Below are 14,147 nucleotides of genomic sequence, written 5' to 3'. Positions count from 1 at the left end.
CTTGTATATTTTAAAAGCTTTGGGATTTTCTTTAACTGGTTTAAGAGCTTTGCTAATGCATAAGGTATAGGGAAAAACAGCTCTGCCTTGCCTACTGGGTTCTGGGTTAACACACTGCTATTTCCAGAACCTCAAATGAAAGAAAGAAAAAAAAACAAAACCAAGTCTGACTACAGTATAGAGCTGTGTGGTGTTGTGCTTTGCAGGTTTTCATGCCTGGGAGCAGCTTGGGATCTATCTATATACTTTCCAAGTGCTGTTGTTTAGATTTGTGTTTTGCTACAGATTTAAGCAGAAACCATTCCAAAGACCTATGTGCTAGGAAGATTTTTCTTGCCTATTATTAGCACTCTTCTTTTGCAGCAGATGCTTATGAGCCAATATGCGCAGTTTTAAAGGACTTCAAAGTGTCATGGGGAACCAACTGATATGTGTGTTAAAAAGGGTTTAATGGAGCTGCCATCATTGTAGCCTACAGTCTTTTTATAGCAAGTTTTTACTGTGTTAAGAAAAACATCCTGCAGATTTCAGTAGGATTGGCATATGGATAAGGTACTTTGCACTATGATTTTTGTTTATCTGCTGTAAAAAAGGGATCCATTCACTTTGCATGTTGCTAGCTACAAGGAGAAGGATAAGTAGGATCAGGTCAGGCACCAGATAGTGCCTCTATTTTGGGTTTAGCTTTTTTTTTTTTTCAATCCAGAAAAGGGAAAACATACATTTGTGAGCCTACAGCTTGGTTGAGAGGGTGGAAATAAACAGGGATTTGCATTCACATTGAAGTTTTTAACAGCCTTTTTCTTCAGAGCGACTGGATTACACTGCCTCTGTCACAAGGCGAATTCTCTTTTCCAAAGTTAGGGCCAACTTCAGAGCCTGCCTTTGAAGATGCCGGTGATAGGCTCCCACGCGGGCTAAGCCTTCAGAAGTGGCTTGGCTGAACCACAGTGAGCACTAGAGCTGACGTGGTCCCTGCGTGGTCATACTGATCCGCGGGAGCATCTGAAGACTTGGCAGGGAACCATTCGTCTCAAAGCTGAGGATCTGCTGGTTTGCATCGCCTATTCTCCCCCTTACGACATTATCTGCGATTCTCCTTTATCTCCCCCCACGCAGGAAGCATGCAGAGATGCCAAGTGAGAGATGCTCCTCGTGCAGCCCAGTAGCCCTTGGCAGCACAAGCCCTGTCTGCAAGAGCCGGGCAGGGGGACAGGCGGCATCCATGCTCCAACGGAAGGGAGAGACCCATCCGAGGCAGCTCCAAAGGAACCGAGGCCGCAGGGATAGTGCGGCTGGGCCGCCCCGGCCCCCTCTCCCTCCTCCTCCGGCCGCGTTGCAAAGTGCGTGGGCAGGGGGCTGAAGCCCCATCTGCTCACTGAGAGCACAGGAGCACCCGCACCGGGGGGATTCATGTCTTTGCCCACCTATTCCAAATGGAAAGCCATGTCTAAAACTCTAAAATTTTAAAATGTTAGAGAAGCAGCCTGAGCTCTTTCTTTTTTTCTTTTTTTTTCTGCTGCGCTGCCAAGTGGAGGAAGGTAGAGGAGCGAAGGGAGGAGGGGAAGGATTTGCGGGTTGTTATTTTTTTTTTCGCAGCACGAGTTGTTCAGGGGAGTGTCTTGCCTTGCCAGCGCTGAGTGGCTCCGGCGGGGACTGTGGTTTAAGGTCGTTAGTCATGCGCCGCTAAGGCAGGAGCCGCGCGGAGGCAGAGCCGCTCGCGCAGCCCCCCGGGCCGGCAGGTTGGGAAGGGGGGCAGCGGCGAGCGGGGCAGCTCGGGCTCTTCCCCGAGCATCCCGGGAGACCCGGGAGGGCACGGGGGGCTGCGGGAGCCTCCCCGAGCGCTTTGCAGAGGGGCTACGGGCTGCTCGGGCCTCTAAGACCGCAAGCATCCAGGCAGGGGGGCAGACGTGTGGGTCTGGGCGAGAGTCTGTCCTATGAGTACCTCTGAGCATACGGGCCCTCTGAGTATATAAGTATATATGAACTTGTGCATCCTTTCTCCCCAAGCTGCTAATGACACAAGGATGTAGAATGCTCTCTGAGCTTTAAGGAAAAAAAAAGGGCCATATGTGCTTTCCCCCTCTAACTTTTTTTTCTTTCTTTCTTTCCTTAGGATGAGAGGGTCTAGACGAATGTTTCCTAACGTATTCTGCATCCTCTGGCTCCCACTTCTGTTGACGGCTGCCTCTGCCTCCCCTCTCGCCAGTGGAAACGACCCGTCGGCCCCTTCGCTCTTCTCCGGGGTGTACGAAGGACACACGTGTGTCGGTAGGTATCCAGCTCATGTTTGCTTGCTGCACTCGTTCGTTCCCTGCTATGCCGGTGAGCAGAGCACTGCTGTGCACATTGTAAATCACTCCTTTATCTATTTCAACAGCTGGACTGCAAAACACACGTAGTCTTTGGTGAAATAATCACCGAGGATTTTGCAAGGCAAGCATGGGGTCTGGAGAGCTTTTATGATTTTGTTTTTTTCGCTGGCTGCTTCCCAAAGTTCATGTTTTTGCTCTGCAGAAAATGGTGCCTGGAGCGGTGGTTTTAGTATTTGGAGGTTTGTGTACTGGAAGCAGAGTGTTACTGCTCCCTAATACTTGCTATTGTTCACGATGCGCTGGGTTCAGGAAGCCAGCGCTCAGTTGCAGGAAAGACCCATAGGCTCATCCGGGTCTCCTCAGCCGTTTCATTCCCCTGGAAACTCTCCCTAGGACGCGCGCAGCCCTGGGCTTGCCCTCTCGCGCGTGTCCCACGCAGGGGAGCCCGAGGGAAGTGGTGAGGACACGTTTCGGCAAGTCCTTCCCGTGTAGGCGCCAGGGCAAGCACGGCAGGTTCTGCACACAGGGCTGCCTCGTTCCACAGCACAACTGGTGACACCAGTACCAGCATGAACCGTGGGCAGCAGTGCAGCTGCAGTGAGACTGCGTACACCTAGGGAGGTTATGTTTTCAGTCATGCAAACCTAGGTGTAAAATATACATCATTCAGCATTTGAACACTGAAGTTACCAAACATTTTGTTTTTGTCTTCTGTTAGCTTCTCAAGGCATTTTTGTGCTGCAGACGCAAACCCTGCCATGGTTCTCCATGCTTCAGATGGGAATATTCCCTTTCCTCCCCGTATTATTTTTGTCGCGGCTCAAGGAAATGCACAGTACCCATCCTGACAAAACCCGGGCCTTTGCAACCCTCCCAAGGCGGCCCCAGCGCCCCTGCCTCGTGCGGCGCTGCCGAGGCTGGGCGAGTTGCAAGCGGCGCCACGGGGACCCTCGCGCAGCGCCTGAAACCGAAAGCGAGCGGAGGGAGCGGGAAACGGCTGTCAGGGCTCGCCCGAGCTGCGGGAGGCAGACGGTGCAGCGGCGTCCCCATGGCCAAGCATCCCATGCATCCCCCCTTGGGCCTTCATCTGGTTTCTGAAGGGACGCTGCAGAACCTGCCTGCTACACCAGCCCTCGCTCCAAAGGGCCCCCTCGGGGTGAGCACGCCGGAGTGCCGATGGTGTCCATATGCTGTGTCAGAAATCAGCCCTCGGAAAAACCCAAATTCCCTCGCAATTGGCTTCTTCTTTAGGAGAGAGTGTGATTTCCCCCCAGCAGCTTCACTGCAGATCCTGTTAGCTCCATTTTCTATTTGGGAAGGCTTTGAGAAAGAGCCATAAAAAAGTCCTCTATGTCTTTTTTTGGCAATATAGACCGAGGCAGCATTTTTACCGTCACCTCCTTAGTGAGAAATGTCTATTGCAAGACACATGGGAGAATTTTCTTGAAGGAATGGACTTTCTCAAGCAAGTTAAGTGTTTGGTCATGTTTTGCAGCTCTTCGCCTAGAGTTTTTCTTTTTTGAGCAAAATGGAATGGCTGCACACCGAATAGTCATTTCTGATCACTCCTCTGTGTGTATAGCCTGCATGATGGAGACTGTTATTACGTTAATAGCCCATGTCAGTCAGAAAAATGATGTTCTTTAAGTAGGAAAGCCAAGAATATTTTTGTTATCAAATCTTCCCACTGGAAGTGTCACACTCCTTGAAGAAATATGTAGAACTGATGTGAGAGGAAAGTGAAATACTGGTCTGGTATCCCAGCTGAATATATATAACTTGGTTACTTCTTTCTGTTTCCTTTCCCTCTTGGATAGCATCTTCCGCAGCATAGTTTGGTCTTACTGGGGGAAGAGCTGGAGGCTTCAGGGGACTCCCCAGCCATAGCACCTCCTAGGAAATGTATTTTGGTAGGGATTCATGTACAGTGTTCATGCTTCATCATACCAAAGATTATATTCCACTATTAATGAAGCATTTTCAAAGGTTTATTTCCCCCTCAAATACAACAGATTGCTGTACAGGGTCTTTGCAAATCATTCTGCCTTCTAATGAAGATGATTTCATTTAGACGTGGCTGAAGCAACCTCCCAGCTGGTAGAGGCTACCCTAGAAAACAGGGCAGGCAGAGAAAGACAGAGAGCAATCACTGCATTCACCTCTGATGAAGAAAGGGAATTAGGAGAATTGTAAATCAGCTAGTTAAACATCAGTTCCTGGGGAAAAAAAAATCTGCAATAGTTAATCAGACTTTCTCAAAGCACCTTTCAAAAGCAAACATGAGTAAGACACTAATTGGGTCTATCCAGGAGAAGCAGTGTCTGGCTAACCTGACTCTCTCCTATGGCCAGTAGACTCAGAAATGGCAGTAGATCTTGTAGCTTGGCCTCAGCAAGGCTATTGGCACTACCTCAGCCCTAATCTAATGACCAAGAGATCTGTGACATTAATTAAGCTTCTACAGGGCAGGAAAAATACTGGTGGATGGCCTTACACAGAGTAATTACCAGTGGCTCATCCCCAAATGGAAGGCTGTACAAAATGAGGTCACATAGTACCTTCCATCTCTTCTTTAACCTGGATGCTGAAACAGTCTGCTATTAAATTAGCAGCTCATATAAAGCTGAGATGGTTTGCAAGCACTATGGAGGACAGGATTAGCTTCAAAACAATCTTGGAAGCTTGGAGCAGCTGACTAAATGAAAAGAAAAATTATTTCAGTCTGGCTATGTTTGCTTTTGGGGATGTGCAGCGTGAAAGATGTGGAGTGACTGGGCTTTTCAGAGAAAAACAAACGTAAACTATAAGGAGTGATTGAATAAACTGGAGATAATTAGTCTAGAGAAGACGTGAGAGCTGGCCTCACCAATATAAAGGAGGTAATCTATTCTCCAGATCCATCATAGATATGGCAAGAAATAATGGAAATAAATGCCATCAGGGACATTCAGGTTAGGAGGAAGTTTTTCTAATGGTAGAGGTAGGTAAGCACTGTCATCAGTTCCTGTCATTAGAGGTCTTAACAGGCCCTTGTTTATCCCTTCTCTTGAGAATGGTGTAGATATTGATTAGCTGCTAGAGCAAGAGCTTGTGCAAGATGACATCTTCCAGGCCACTTTTCTGCAGTTCTGTGCTTTGATTGCAAGGATCATTTGCAAATAGCAGAGTTTATTTATTTTCTCCCCAGTGCCAGGTTGCCCTGCTCCTTTTGCTGATTAACTTTGGCTGCCCTTTTCGGAATAAGGCCATTAGTCAGGGAGCGCTCAATACCCTCGGACAGCAGCACGTTCCATCTTCCTTGCTAGCTTGCTAAGATGCTATGGTTCAGCAGCCGGAAGAGGAAATTTCACCATCTTAGAGCCCAATATAATGTTATTTTCAGCAGCCTTTGTGGGTAACTTCTTCTGTTTACCCATGAGAATATAATTCCTAATATACCTAGCACCTTATTGAAGCATATTTTCAGTGCGTAGATTAGGTTAAAGAATGGATGCTTTTGAAGCTTTGCAGCAGCATAAAATGCTAACTTCTACCTGTGCTGCTTTGTTTAATGGCCAGCATCCTAAACAGTTTGCCTCTGTCTAGCTGTGCGTGAATGCAGGGATGACAAATGTCGAGTGGAGCAGCACCAGTGGTGTTCGGAGTTCCCAATAACTCAACACAATGCAACATGCCAAGTGGAGTTAGAGGCTTAATTATCCTCAGACAAAGTGGCGGTGCTCATATTGTCTGGGGAGGCCTGGCGACAGAACATGTGATTTATAGTTCAGTGAGTCCTGAAAAGGGCTATGCCCTGTATCTATGTGGTACCACAAGGACTTTTACTCCAAAAGTTTGGAGTTTGAGTCTGATGTTGATTGCAGCTGCACCATAGTCAGGCTGCAGCACCTCTGCTCTCTTCCTTGATATTGCTTGTACTGTATATATATGTATACATATGTGTGCACACACACACTCATACTATATATATATTTATGTACATTCATACTATATATATACTCATACTATATATATCATGCTATTAAGAAAACACAAGCATGTGAGTAGTGCAACGGGGGCACTAAAGCTACTGAGGACCTGAAATCCTTTTCTTTGAAGATTTGTGCTTTTCACCAACAAATGGAAAAAAATCTCCCCAGATCTTACTGAAAGGTTATGACTATAAAATGCAGACATGTCTATTGACCACAATAAAAAGTTATGGTTAGATTGCATGCATACCTATGTGTATGTATATGCAGGCCCATATATCTATATATATTTTGTATATGTGTGCGTATATTATATATATACTTATATATAAGTATATATATATACACACACACTTATCAGCATATGTAGACTTGGGCAGTTTTGTAAGGTTTACTCCTCTGATAGTTGCTTTTAGTGTAAGTTTTTCTTTGATAATTTATTTAGTATGGTTGTCTGGTTGGTTGTTGATTCCCACAGCAATCATTATTAATGGTTTTAGGAACTGTATGTCTGAAACAATTTTTAGGGAATAGTCTCAGTGTCAAGAAATAACATAACTTCCCCAGACATTATTCAGTAAGCTTTTAATACCCTTTCCTGATTTGGAAAAGAAAAATGTTAATGGCACATGCACATGACTTTTCTATTAATTAATGCAAAAAAAAAGCGTTACCATTAGAAATGCCCAGGGTTATAGGTTTTGTTAAATAAGGCTCTTTAAAGTGTGATTTAGGAAATGCCAGGGATATATTCGGCTTGTAGGTATGGATACCAGAGTCTTCCACAAGATGGTAACTGAATTTTCTGCGTTAGCATATCTGCATCAGAGACCTTTGAGGGTATCTTAAGGAAACAATATGGAATTAATAGAGCTCTTTGAATTCAGGGGCCAGAGGTGACTCCCTGCTACTGCATGAACTGCAGAGGGGTGAGCAAAAAAAAAAAAAAGGTGATAAATGATATTTGCAGGGTTTGTTATTTTTGTTATCATGCTTCAGTACACTTTAAGTACTGCTGGACTATAGTAGTATTTTTAGAAATGTTTTTAGCCAGTAGACTACATGCAATTTTATACACTGTGACCGGATTGCTAATACTGTACCACCCAGCATTTCCAAGATATTTATGACTTTGGGGGTGGGCAAAGTCCAAGGCCTCAGTTCTGTAATGCAGAATTTAACTCGGGCTAATATCCCTATTGACATAAATCCCAAGATCCTTCCACTATTTTTGGTTTCAGGATAACCTAATATATTTGAGTTACAAAGCTCCATAACTCTTTAGAGAACCCTTTACTTATACACTGTAGTCATTGTCCTCTAGAGAAACAGCCAAGACGTCATTGTTAACATTCTTCCCTGATTTTTTTTTATATAATCTCATACTCCTTTCTTGTAATGGTGTTGTGTGATACTCTAACAAGCATTACATTAATCATGAAGTACATTGGATTAAGATTAGCAACTCTGGATGTTATGTCCTACTTGAAATCATGCATTCACAATTGCATATACAGACTAACAGCTGAAAGAATAAGTATTTGCCTACACAGAAAAGTTAACTCAGATTAAGAGAAGATAGGAATTTGTACCAGAAATGCTTGTTTTTTCCCACCTCCCCATATGAACGCTCTTACATCAAACAAGAATGTTTTCTTCCACATTGAGCTGGCTCTGGGCTAGGTGAATTTGGAAGGAGACATTTTTCCTCCAGAATAACAGCATCCTCACTAGGAGTCACAGTGTGATCTGACAGGCCTTTTAGACTGGCTCTAGAGACTCCTCAGCTCTACGTGCTATTTTAAGAGATGCACGGGAGCCTACGACTTGAAACAGTCTGAAATGGAAGAAGCAAGGGCTGTGTTTTGAGAAAACCTTCATCTTCTCTATAAAGACAGGAATGTGATAGATGGATTCATTTTTACAAGGGTCATGCTTCTGCAGGCAGGTATTAGAGGGAAAAACAGCCTTGTGTCCAAATCTTTCCCTTTTCTTTTTGGTCAATCTTGAATGACTTTTCCTTTTCTTAAACTCTGCACAATTAGTAAAGAGGATTAGCTACTCCTTCCTGGTGCATGAAGCAATATCAGACCTCTCCTGTGGACAAAACCAGCAGTCACCAGATCTGCTGCTGCCTCCCAGTCCCCATTGGACACATAGTCCTTGTCCTGCAAGCTTGCGAGACAGAGATATCGAAGAGGAGGAAGGGTTCCTGGTGGGAGGAGGAAGGTCTCCCACACCCAAGAGCATGATGTGGAAGGTGCCAGAAATCCCATTTAACAAAGTTTTACTCAGACAAATATATCTACAGACCTGAAGCTTAGAGAGGCAGCTCTCAGAATCTAGACACTTCTTGACATCCGTTGGTATAATTCTAATTATAGATTCTTTCAAACCTCTGCGGCAGGAGTGGATTAAGTTAAATAGTCTGCTCATACAGCCAGAGGCTTCATGGCTGAGAAATGAATCTCTCTAGCTCTGGTTTTATTATTGGGGTATCATTTTTTTCCAAGCCTATTGGAAGTGTCATTTTATTATTAAACACTATTTTCAAATACATGGGGAGAAGTACTTCCTGACATGTGAGTTTTCAGATTACTGCTGTTGAGCAAAATGGCTATGGCTTTTTCTTATCTCTCCAGAAATTAATAGCAGACGGGGCAAACTATCTCTAAAAGAGACAGGCATTTTATTAATACCAGAGTCTAGTTTCTAATGGCTGGTAGGCATTATAATACCAATGAATTTCTTCCACAGAAAACATCCTTCAGCCTGTCAAGCCATTGAAACCCATTATTAAAGCGCCAGAGTGGAGTCGATCGCTTCAAACTTGTTTATAAAGAAAATCATACACAACTGCATAAAATGCAGAGTTTTTACTAACCTTTAATTATGAAGCCCATCTAGACAGCCTCACATGTGCCCAACTCACTAGGAGAAATAAATCACATCTTAATTTCTATTAAATTAAAAGCAACTGTTAGTTGGTAATGACTGCCCAGTTCTGGAAGTGCTTTTCTACTGATCCCAGAGTATTGAAAAGCTTATATTCTCACACACAACATTATAAGTAATTAAAGCAATGAGATTTCCACAGCCAAAGACAGCTGATTTCCCTCTGCCCTTTTCAGCTAACTAATTATTTTCCATTTTTAGCCAACAGAATTAAGAGCCATTAAAGACTAAGATAACTTGTTCGTTTTCCTGATGATTTACCTATTTAGTGCGCAGTGAGGCGCTTTGTGTGTGTGTGCTTGTTTCTTCTTGATTTTGTTAGTGTATAGTGACTTTTTATGCTGTAGCCAACAGTGAAGTCTTTTTTCTTCCACTAAATCTGGAGAGAGAGATGACATCTAAGATTATAAATACAGTAGGTTTTTACTGGTAGTGAGACTATTTGGAGTTAACCTCAGTTTATAGAAAGGCTTTACCTATAGTCAAACAAAATAACTAAGATTGTCCAAAGAATTGATTTGAATTATTTACTGAGGGAAACCAATTTTTATCCAGAAAAACGGAAACCTAGGTGAATTTGCCTCCCACCTTCTTTGCCCTCCCAAGGCTCAGTCCTTCTCTTGACTAATTTACAGTCTCTGGTACAAAATCTTCTCCTGAGGACATGAGTCTAAATTAAAGGCTTTGAAACCAGCAGAGTTGCTATAAATGTAAACTAAGGTTTCTCCGGGAATGGGCTATTGTGGGGCAACCACACATGTCAGCAGACCGTAAGGAGTAAAGTGAGGTAGACCAAGGACACCTGATAAAGCCCCAGGTACAGAGAGCAATGAAAACAGTTCATCCAGGAGATACAAATAGCTGCCGGGCGCCTGAAGGACATTTTGTCCCTGGAGAGAATATTTTTGAGGGTACAAAGATGCTCTAGATGCAGATTTGGAGACATCAGCTGCTAAGGACACATCGAGCTGGAGCATCTGTATTTACTCCTCTGACGCAGGACAAGTTTTTCTCTACCTACTTGTCCTGTGAGGCATAAAGTGGTGTCTGGAGTGAGTATATTCAGGGGAAGTATTTGAACGATCCAGGTGCCATACCCCAGACAGGGGCATAACAGCATCCTCTGTGGGACAGTAAAAACTCGTTTATGTGAGCAGACACTTTCAAGTTCAGCTCAGTGGGCTTTTTCTCCAAGCAGTCAGGCTGTCATTATTATTATTTATATTCTTTTAGCACCTATTAGCCCAAGGTGCTGCACTAAGCACTTGAAAAACTCAGTGATGACTTTGTTAATTCTCATGTGAAGCAAACCTCCCTCTGGGCCTGGCTCGATAGACACAAAAGTGTCTAACTGACTTAATCAGCAGGGAAAATTTCCACCAAATTGGCAGGAGACTGTTCTGTAAGTAAGGTTACCTGATTGTTTTTGTGATTAAGAATTCTGTTTCTATTTGACAGAGCCAAACCAGAAATAGCTATCCTTTTTTCCTTCATAGGACTTTGAAAAACATGAGAAGGAAATTCACTTGCATTTTCAGCAGAAAAAAAAAAATATCCTTTTTTTTTTGTGTGTGTTCCAAAGAAAAGTGAATTGCCCCAGCTATTTTTATATCTTTATCCTCAGCCCAACTTTTTGGATGCCAAGTGCTTAGCTGGCAGTGCCATTCAGCCTGCCGCTCAGCAACTCTTTGTCCACAACCCCTTTTTCTACCCCAATTCTGACAGAAGAGATAAGACCCTTTTATGATAGTAGAAAAAAAGGATGCGAGGATGGCTGAGTAAGGGAGATAGGAAACTCTTTGCACCCCACCCAGAGACAAGACATTAAGCAGACTGCTAAGCCTGCCTTTAGGATGAAAAAACTTCAAATTTAAATCCATTGTTTTGGGATTCTGAATACTGAGTACTGGAGCTAGAGGGAGACTCTTTTGCCTCCTCGTCACTGGGCTTGCTGGGTCTCTCTTGTATAGCAAGCAGGAGGGCTGACATGGTATCTTGAGTTTTTTCATCAGGCCAAACTTTGCAATGAAACAAAACCCCTCCTTACAGCATTGCAGAGAAGTTGCCCTCAATTAGTGCTTTTGCACCCAAGTTGCTCTACTTGAAAACGGAAGTTGTGGCGTTTAGTATTTGTTCTTCGCAACAGCAAGGGCAACGCAGGAAATGCGGCCTCCCGCTTGCACTCGACCACACGCTCAGCAGGACTGGTGACGCGCACACAGGCCATGGCGAAAGCACAGCGCTCGACCATGGTTTTCAAGCTTCGTCACAGCAGGGCAAGGAGGTGTCAGAGGCAGGAGAGAGAGACTTCTTCCCTTGCTCTGAGCTTGAAACTCAGCAGCATGCTTGGGTCACCAAGGGCTTTCGGCGGTTCTCCTGGTGTCTCCGCTGCATTGACACTCCTCTCTTAGGTCTGCTTCAGGCTATGTTTCAGTGTCTGTCCACCAGCCTAGATCCTCTCCACACTTAGGCATGTTCCTCTTACTAGGGGTGTTAACTTCAGCGTTGCCGGTGTTGCTTTCTCCTCACCTTGAGAACTTCTGAACTGAGGTCAGCGACGCCCCGCCACATCCTCCTTCATAGCTTCCTTATGTGCCCTTTATCTACCTTAAGTGTCCTTGGTCTACTTGTGAGGGCCTGGCACAGAACGACGAGATGTAAAGCAGTCAAAGCTATTTCTTTTAGAAGACACCAAAAGCCTAGCACATTGCTGTCATTCTGCTTCTCATCCCTCTGTCTGCTAGTCAGCAAGGTCTTCAGAGGAGGCTTGACCTTGGTAAGAGAAAAATAGGAGATATGAAAAGACTATGTGGTTTTGTGGTTAAGACATCATTTTGGCCTTCAAGAAATCTGCATTTCTTTGTCGCTGAATTTTTCCAAGCCTTCATCCCCATGGGCAAACAGCCATAGCAAAATAATAAAAGGCAGGGAAAGGGTAACCCTGTTTGTTTGCATTTGAACATTGATTGCATACGCCAAGAATACAGTGTTGTAAGTATAGAGAGAGGCAATCCCTTTGCGGTGTTTTTTAAGCGTGTTTCAAGAATGTGCACCACTGTGTCAGCACCAGGTCTGCCCAGTTTGGGTCTTCTCTTTCTGAGGCCGAGTGCAAGCCATGGCTTGGCCCCAAACTGCTGAAGTCTATTGCCTCCCCCGCTCTATCCCCTCCCCAACCTGGGTGGCTGCATCTAACTGTGCTCAAGATGGTCCCTGCCCAAGCACAGGTACAAGCAGAGCCTGGGGCAGGTTTGGCAGAAGACAGCCAAGGCTCCTTCTAGCAGTTAAACAGGAAACAGATGATCCTGGGCCATTTGTTCATGCAGGTGCCCTGAGTGTGTTTTATCCTCTAGTTTGGATGTCACCTTAGATTTTGCTTTTGTTCTCTATCTTCCAGATATTCTTTTTGCTTTGTGAACTATTGTTTGTTAAATTAAGGGTTAACTGCTTGGGCTGGCGCATGGCCTTTTGGGGGCGTTGCTGAGGGGAAGGGAGTAGAAGGAAAGGTGGCTTTTCTTTCTTTTTTTTTGTTCTCAATTGTTTCTGTCTTCATTTATTCTTCTGTTCTTTTAGGTTGACTAGAGGTAATGGCTTTTAGCATACCTTATACATCATTCTGCAGTGTACTTTGAGTGAAGGTTTTATTTCTAAAGATGAGAAGTGGGCTTTTATCCTTGCAAAAAGGCCACCAATTCATTGTTATTTCCACTGGATTGCTTCATCTGAGCTAGAACAGGTAATAGAAGATGCAAGGATATTACAGGTCCTATAGCGAGTTCCAACTGCATCACCTCCTCTCTGATTTGCTACTTGATCCATAGGAATATCAGAGTTATTTATGTTGATAAACATAACTTTGATTTAATAGCACACTTGGAAGGAATTTAAAAGCATTCTCTGAAGATTCGTGACAGCCTCTAAACCTAAACTTTAATGCACCCGAGCTTTGAAAAGAGATGAATTTCCATCCATATCTAAATGTTGCAGCTCATTTCCATTTCTAGGCTGCATCAGAGCAAATCCTGATAATCTGAGATGTCTTGCAGGAGGGAGGAAGCAGGTTCAGCTACAAGGAACACAAAGGGAAATCTTTTTATTATTCAGGCTGCTAGAAATAGGCCTTCTGGCTCCCTGGCACTCGGACTATTTTATTGCCACCAGGGATACCCACCTTTGGTACTCCCAGGAAAGGCTGCCAGGTCTGGCTGTTATGGTCAGCTTTTGCATGACCAGGCATAGCTTCTTTATAAAATGGTGGAGCCCCTGCAGAGAAAGGGCAATGCTGCCTTACAGAATTTAAATATCTTCTTAAAATGATAGGCTTTCAGTTATCATGTCGATTTGGGATGATTGCTCTGTGGGGTTGACACTGAACCTATTTCATCCCAGGAGGATCAGAGAAAGCACCGCACGTCTTGGGAAAGGCTCTACTTCTGTGTGCAGGATGTTTGCTCTCAGTCCCATCTAGTCTGAGAAGCAACTACTTATGTCAAGATTAGCCATGAGAAATGACCAGCCTCACTTGCCATAGAAAATGTCCTCCGCCCAACCACAGGAGAGCAGAGTGCATTTAGGAGATGTTTTGGCTTTGGAAAACGTGTTGCTGAGCCCAGAGGCTCTACACATGTCACCTGCAGCTGGATTGCAGAAGAAAAATCCATGATTTTTTTTTGTGGCAATACCACAGTGGCAAAAATGGCCAGTGCTCACGTTCAGTGCTATAAAAAGCAGGTATTTGTGCACATTCCTCTATTGCTGGCATCCAGTCTTTGGTCAGATTAGTCACAATTTTTGAGTAAAGGCAGAATCTCACAGACATTTTTTCCCCCTCTACACTCATATGCCATGGAACCTCTCAAGAAATGAAATGCCCGATGACATCCAAAATTCTTTTATGGTGCAGGGTCCT

At 44.2% G+C, this 14,147-nt stretch overlaps 1 protein-coding gene across 1 annotated transcript in view; it reads left to right on the top strand.

Annotated features, from left to right (window-relative positions):
- The first annotated feature begins 2,096 nt into the window (after positions 1–2,096).
- Positions 2,097–14,147, top strand: part of AOAH (acyloxyacyl hydrolase) — a 74,330-nt gene continuing 62,279 nt past the window's right edge. Inside the window, exon 1 of the mRNA XM_088521097.1 lies at positions 2,097–2,271. Coding sequence (XP_088377223.1) covers positions 2,118–2,271 — 154 coding nt within the window. The 5' untranslated portion in view covers positions 2,097–2,117. The remainder of the gene's footprint in view (positions 2,272–14,147) is intronic.

This window comes from Tinamus guttatus, unplaced genomic scaffold (assembly GCF_059628265.1).
Source record: "Tinamus guttatus ecotype Peru unplaced genomic scaffold, ASM5962826v1 Tinamus_guttatus_pri_ptg000115l, whole genome shotgun sequence".
NCBI lineage: Eukaryota > Metazoa > Chordata > Aves > Tinamiformes > Tinamidae > Tinamus > Tinamus guttatus.
This window is presented reverse-complemented; position numbering and strand designations above follow the sequence as displayed.